Genomic DNA, 7,154 nt, shown 5'->3' on the forward strand with positions numbered 1-7,154 from the left:
TTTCTCGTTTTTCTATTTCACCGTAATAGTGTAAGACCGTTGCCGTTATGGTTACCGTTGCCGTGGAATTATGCGGATTCCCTGTAACGCTAATGACGGTTTCCGTTTAAATTACAGGATAATGTGACCACTTCAGTCTGAATATTTTGATAAGAATAAAATCCCATAACACTAGAGAGCATGATATAGACATGCTTATAATTCTATGTACCCGCCAGTTATATAACATTATAACCTTTCAAGCAAACAATAAAAATCATTGAAATGTTGAAACAGAATACTTGGAGACGATGTGCTATTGACTACTTATAATAGCATATCACCAAGAAAGGACGAACTCGGTATCCGTTACATTGAAAATCGCTCATTGTATTTGTATGTGAAGTGTACTACTCACTACTACTACTACTCAGTTGATGCTGTCAACAATACTAACTTGGCCCATAAGGAAATGCTAAAATGGAAAAATTATAGAGCGAATTGGGGTAAGAAAGAGCAAAAATCTTGATCATTTCTGAGTGCGTGCCTCAGCAGGTTCAACCACCTCAGCTTCTACGGTTTCAGGGACATGGGGCTGGGTTCCAGTGGGATGAAACTGACCAGAAGAGGCGGACCATTTACCGGTCAGAGCCATACCCATCATCTCGTATATCTTCCCTCCAAGCTGTGCTGGATTATCAGGCTGCGCGCAGACACGCACACCAAGAAATAATGTCACACGTAATGTTAAAATAGCCAATATATGCTGATCAAAACAATAGTATTAACCGAGCCGATGAACTTACCGTAAATCCACTGGAAACCAAAGCTGCATCATAGAGAAGGTCAATAGCTCTGAGGGCATCTTGATCATCAGGGTTTGTTTTGAATGCAGCCTGAAAATTACACAAGATAGATTTTCATTTAATATTATTGGACCTATTTATTGATGATAAAAAAAGAAAGTAAAAACACTATTTTATCATACATCTAAGTTCCTGATAATAGGGTGGTCAGGATTGATCTCAAACACCCTTCTGCTTCTCATGAAATCCAAGCTAGAGGCATCGCCCATAGATTGTGCCTTCATTAGCCTACAGTGAATTCAATTACATAGAGCACAATGTTAATTTGTTATGTAAAATCCTCAAAATTCGTCGTTAAGTACATGATAGAAAGGAAGACCCACCTTTCCATGTTTGCAGACCAACCAAATTTTCCTGACACCAGAACGCAGGGTGAAGAGCTTAGTCTGTTTGAAATTTGCACACTTGCAACTTTATCCCCCAAATGTTTCTTAATCCAGTCACAAGTTTGGCCGAATTCCTGTTTCATCTCCTTTTCCCTTTCTTCATTCTTATCACCTGTAGAAACAACAAATCAAATTTAACTAGCTATAAAGGACCAAGCCATGATGAATCCACCGAAATATTAAGATTGCCTCTACAAACAAGGACTACTAAATATTTGGCTGATGAAAATGCTGATACCATTGACTAAATGAGCATTTTCCCAAAACATGAAGTATATCAAGCATTCGAGAAATGTTATTCCCGTACACAATGTAATAGGAACATACCTAGATCCAAGTCTTCCTTGCTAATATCAACAAAATTCTTTTCCTTATATGACTTGAGGTTTTGAATAGCAACCTCATCAATTGGATCCACCAGAAACAGTACCTAAAAGAAAAAATCGCAAACACCAATATTAATAAATGATATAATTAATAGGTACAAAGTTATAAACTTAGGAAGAAAAACAAGCTTATACTTCAAGATCCTTCTCTGCAAGTCTCTCCAAGAAAGGTGTGTTCTTAGCACTATTCACACTATCGGCTGCAATGTAATAAATATCTTTCTGATCAGGCTTCATGTTCTCAACATATTCATCCAAGCTGATCAGTTGTTCTTCACTTTGGGATGAGAAAAACCTAAGCAATGGAGCGATGCGTTTGTGATTCTCACGATCTTCAATACAACCCAGTTTCAAATGTTTGCCAAAATTCTCCCAAAACTTCTCATAGTCCTGCATACAGAGCAAGACATCTAGTCAAATACTAATGAATAAACACATAGTCATACGGATAATATTAGTGAATCTAAGATGAAGCTACCACAATTTATCCTATGTAGAGTGGAATAATGGCAGAATGTGTACAACTAAAATTCGTCAAAATATGAACATACCCCCCTGTTATCACTCATAGATATCCCCAAAATCATGTCAAAAGCTTTCCGAACTAATCGTTTCCTCATAATCCGCACCTTCATGAAACATGGAAAAAAGGATAAGCAAGATGAAACTAGTTATGAATTCTGCATATCCAAAACAGAGTGATAGGTTTAAACTTTATACACGCATAACCTCCTACTACTTACTACGCGACTTTCTTGGAGAATTTCACGTGACACATTGAGTGGAAGGTCATTTGAGTCAACCACACCCTTGACAAAGCTTAAGTATCGGGGGAACTGTCAAAGAAAATAAGAAATTAGCACAGGAAAAAAAGTTATGATCAGACGGTCAGACCCACCAAGTTGCTATTACTCATGGTGATGGACAGTAAAGGGACTATACCAGCTCTCCATCAAAGTCATCCGAAATGAATACTCTCTTAACATATAGTCTTATATTCTTTGTCTTGGGATTGATTATGTCATCCTTCCCCGTAGGAGCAAAGGCAGGAACATATAGTATAGACCTAAATTCTACTTCACCCTGCAATAGCAAATACCACCACCACAAATGTCAACAAAAACAACTGTCAAGGACATCAGATTCCAAATTAGTATTAAAATCTCATCATTATATGTTTGGAAGTCGCAGAGTATGCTTTACTGCAGAACTAAGAATTTAATGTTTATGAACGGGTGAACATTACACATACATATATAAACTTACCTCTGTGGTAAAGTGTGATGATGCTAATGGTTCCAAATACTCATTAAAAGTTTTCTTGTAAAACTCATTGTAATCCTCCTTAGTGACTTCTTTTGGGTTACGAAGCTGCACAAGCAGACTGGCATTTAATCTCCATTCAAACAACAAATTTCAATTAAAGCAGAAAACATGCAAATTAAGATCATAAGACTCGCCCAAATTGGTTGGGTCTCATTTATGAGCTCCCAATCCCAGTAGCGCTCAACAACAGTCTTGGTCTTCTTCTTCTTCTGCCATAATAAGGTTTCAAAGTCATAATTGAGTGAGTAAACATGCAGAAGCCATACGACCTCACACATAAGAAGTGAGAACAAATACTTGGTTCACGTAACAAGCAGAAGATTACCTCAGTCTTTCCATCTTCTTCGTCTTTTTTTGCTTCAGCTGGATCCTCATCAACCTCAACCTGGAATAAGCATATATTTTAATAATGCAGAAAACATTCATGTTTTCTATCAAATTAATCCAGGAGGAGGCAAAACCAACCCAAGTATACATACAGTGCCATCATATCAAACAAAAAAAGATTTGTAGAAAATAATGACATACTTCTTTGGTATATCCTTTTTCCTGCCAAGTGTATATTGGGAACGAGACAAATTGTGAATAGTTTTTCACAAGCTTTTCAATTCGCTCTGGATGAGCAAAACCTTTATCATCCCTCTGAAATGAAGTCACAGATAATACCACTTCGTAAGATCAGGCCAAAAAAAAACATTGTTACCCCGGAAAAAAAATAAAAGACTATCAATAATCAACATGCCTTAAGATGCAGTGTAAGACGAGTTCCCCTTGGAATCAGCTTCTCAGGATCTGTCTCTTCCCTAATGGTATATGAGCTAGCATTTGCCTCTCCTTCCCAAACATATTGTTTATCAGATTTCGGGCTCTTGGTCGAGACAGTTACCTTCAGAGTTCAAACATCAGAAAATTAATAACTTGAGATACCAAAAATGGACACACTTATTTATGTTAAAATGCATACCTTATCAGAAACCAGAAAAGCAGAATAGAACCCAACACCAAATTGACCAATTAAGTTGTTGTCACCAGCAGCATCCTTGCTATCCTTTTAAATGATAAACATTTGTCAGCCTATAAGATATATAACTGTAAAAGAAATAAAGATAATAAAATCATAAAACATCTAAAATCATAAAGCATCCTTCAGAAAGATGTAAGACCTTCAATGCCTTCAAAAATTTTGCAGTACCACTCTGTGCAATAGTTCCAAGACAATCAACCAGTTCTTGTCTTGTCATACCAATACCTGTATCACTGCATAAAGCAAAAATTTGCATTACCAACCGAAAATAGGAAAATATTAGTCAAAAACAAATTAAAAAAGCCATTTATCTTACGTGATACTGATAACCCCATTATCTTTATCAGCTTGGATTCTGATATCAAAATCAATAGCATCCTTCAAAAGTTCAGGCTCTGTAACACCCAGAAACCGCAGCTTATCCAAGGCATCACTTGCATTGCTGTATTTGAAACAGTAAACAATCAAGAGCTATACATAAAAGTGAAGATTAAATGTTACTCATATATAAGCAGAAGTGGAAGAACAAACCTGATAAGTTCCCTAAGGAACACTTCCTTGTTACTATATAAGCTGTTAACAATGAGGTCCATGAGCCGGCTAACCTGCAAAACGATGCATACATACAAAATTATGATCACGATATGATATATTATTCACACTATAAGGATAGGAAACATGGACATGAAAAAAGAGCCATATACCTCAGCTTGGTACTCATATCTCTCAGATGGTGTGGAGTTGGATTCAGCAGACTCTGCAGCAGTAGACTCATATCGCTTCCCCAAAAACAAATCTTTCTTCAAGTTTTGATAATTCCTAGATTTCTCTGAACTTAAGACGGAATACCATCTAGCTTTAGCATCTTCCTCACCTACCTGCTTCCAACCCAGGAAAAAAAAAAAGGTATTGATAACACACAACTACCTCAAAAAACGCTACATTTCTACAGCAACAGAACAAAGAAAGATAAAGCAGCTGGTTCAATGCTTCTCCCATAATATCAAAATCTCAAACTACAATTAAAATTGCAATTTCTAACAGAAAAAAACAGAACTGAAGAGAAACGGATGGAACTTGAGAAAATTGATAGGAAGTAGCTAGTGAAGCTAACATGGAATTGTAGGAGAGACAATTAGTTCAATCAAATGAATTCAACGCGAGGAAACACACAAAAGCGATGGATTATACCGAAGAAATGGAAGATAGAAGTGGAACAGCGAGATGACGGCGAGGAGCGGCAGCATGGCGGAGGACGGCGGATAGAGAGGAGCAGCGCCTTGATAGACGGTGCATTTTGACGGTTACGATTGACTGAGTGAGTGAGTGAAAGCAGAGAATTAGAAATGGTAGGGTTTTAGAAGGGCTTTGTGATATTAGCTCAAATAGTGGGGGTTTCAGTCTTCAGAAGCTTCTCGATGCTCCTCGTTTCCTCACTTCGTTATTTGCACATGATGTAAAGATTTTGCAGTCAAAGAAAAACTAGGAGTGGTAATTATTTGAAAACCTCCCCTGTAATAAGTAGTAATAATTCAAGAGTTTAGTTATAAAATGTAAAAGAAAATTGTTATTTAAATAACTAAATATCATAATACAGCCATAACTTTTAGCTGTTTTTTTTTCTTGGTTTACTCAAATGATAACTCTCGACCCGACATGTTAATAACTAATCTGTCGCAAATCTGAGCTCTATTTAAGGGTCTGTCGCTAGCCAATGAGTTACTGCATATACAAGGTGGAGTTCGAACTCCCAACACTTACTTAAGCGGACGAGTGAACTGATCACGACCAACCCAAGTTGGTTAACTTTTAGCGGTTTTTTTTTTATTTGGTAACTAACTTTTAGCGGTTTTAATAACAATCCGTAAGATTATGCAAATTGTTATTGTTTATGGACCATTTGGGCTTTTGGAATTTGTAGTTTGACCCATATCCCCTCTCAATCATTTTTTACATAAAAAAAAATCCATTTTACATAGCTCCCAATTATAAAAGGCTTTCCTCAATGTAAAAAAAATGCTTCCCCCAGTGACAAAAAAACAGCACCCCTCCCTCCCCCACATATAAAAGCTAGTTTAAGGTGAGTGGGTTGGGTTGCCGGGCGAATAGTTTCTGTTGTTCTGGGCCGGGTCAGTTTGCTGGCCCAAAGCTACGTCCAAAAAAAAGTACTTCATTTTCAACAATTTTTAATTTTTCATCCTTACATGGTACAATTTGGGCCAAATTCTTTCGCTTTTTTTTCCGTTTTCTTTTTTTCTCTCTTTATCTCTAATACGTAGCTGACTAGCTGTATTCTCTTCAAGCCCATTAATAGAACGAAAACTAAGCAAAAGGATAATGATTGGTCAAAGTTTGATCAGTGTTTAGGTTAATTATGTTATGTGATATGTCCAGTATTTAGAGTCAGAACAAAACGTGTTGTAACGTACTTGAGATATATCTAACATGGAAACATAGAAAAGCTTTATCATGTATAAGAAATAGATCCTATAAATTAAAAATTTAGCACCAAATATTTTAGATATAAATTTTGTTTTCTTACTTAAAGAAATACAAAATTATAACATTTGCTAATAGAATTAATAATAATGTTCGTACTTAAAATTTTGTTTTCTTACTTAAATAAATATTACTAAATACAACTATTCATATTTTTTATTAATTTATATTAAAAAAAAGGTACATAAGTGTATTGCTTTTTATCATGTCATAATAGTTAATCTTATTAATTGATAGAACATAATTTTTTGCATTTTGCACGTTATGGATATTTTTTTCGGTTTTTCCTGCTACCTTACATAAAGTGTCTTTCTATTCTAAGGGTTGAAAAATGAAACAATTCTTTTTTTTTTCTTTTATTCTTTATGCTATTGTTGAACACTGTTCTCCGATAATCATTAATATCTATTAAAGTTTTGATAGCAACATTCTTTCTAACTCATTTGTATTTGTATATGCAAGCCATGTGTTGCAATCCTTTTCCATAGTACTTTTTCGGAATTTCAAATAAGTGTTAGAAATGAAAAGCCACCGTGACTTTCACGGGTCATTTGATATGTAGTTTTTTATAAGGTGGTTGAAAAAAAATACTGTATGAAAAATGTTAGGAATTAATATTTTTTTAACTTTTGTCTTATTTTTAGATTAATATTATCTAATATTACTTAAATTTTCTTTTTGTATATTA

The 7,154-nt window shown here is 35.3% G+C and overlaps 1 protein-coding gene across 3 annotated transcripts; it reads right to left on the minus strand.

Moving 5' to 3' along the window:
* Positions 167-5,399, minus strand: LOC107609041 (heat shock protein 90-6, mitochondrial). 3 transcript variants are annotated; one of them, XM_021106838.1, is made up of 20 exons: positions 5,159-5,399; positions 4,672-4,848; positions 4,499-4,572; positions 4,284-4,409; positions 4,107-4,200; positions 3,908-3,991; positions 3,686-3,829; positions 3,472-3,585; positions 3,269-3,328; positions 3,078-3,149; positions 2,884-2,988; positions 2,560-2,700; positions 2,361-2,453; positions 2,169-2,246; positions 1,753-2,007; positions 1,559-1,661; positions 1,169-1,343; positions 968-1,073; positions 786-875; positions 167-682 (listed from the first exon to the last, which is right to left on the minus strand). In XM_021106838.1, exons 1-20 carry the CDS (start codon positions 5,261-5,263, stop codon positions 509-511), a joined length of 2,370 nt encoding a protein of 789 aa, XP_020962497.1. In that variant the 5' UTR covers positions 5,264-5,399; the 3' UTR covers positions 167-508. The 3 variants fall into 3 exon arrangements, with proteins under 3 accessions (XP_020962497.1, XP_020962496.1, XP_016166345.1); XM_021106837.1 differs by having other exon boundaries at positions 3,078-3,152; positions 5,159-5,398; XM_016310859.2 differs by having other exon boundaries at positions 3,078-3,152; positions 4,672-4,845; positions 5,159-5,396.

This window comes from Arachis ipaensis, chromosome B07, assembly GCF_000816755.2.
Source record: "Arachis ipaensis cultivar K30076 chromosome B07, Araip1.1, whole genome shotgun sequence".
NCBI lineage: Eukaryota > Viridiplantae > Streptophyta > Magnoliopsida > Fabales > Fabaceae > Arachis > Arachis ipaensis.

Excerpts from the sequence above, each read along its gene's own strand:
- LOC107609041 (XM_021106837.1), bottom strand. The coding sequence starts at position 5,263 with ATGCACCGTCTATCAAGGCGCTGCTCCTCTCTATCCGCCGTCCTCCGC. Across the intron at positions 4,201-4,283 it reads AATGGGGTTATCAGTATCAC|TGATACAGGTATTGGTATGA; the intron begins GTAAGATAAATG and ends TGCTTTATGCAG. Across the intron at positions 1,662-1,752 it reads TTGCAGAGAAGGATCTTGAA|GTACTGTTTCTGGTGGATCC; the intron begins GTATAAGCTTGT and ends TTTTTCTTTTAG.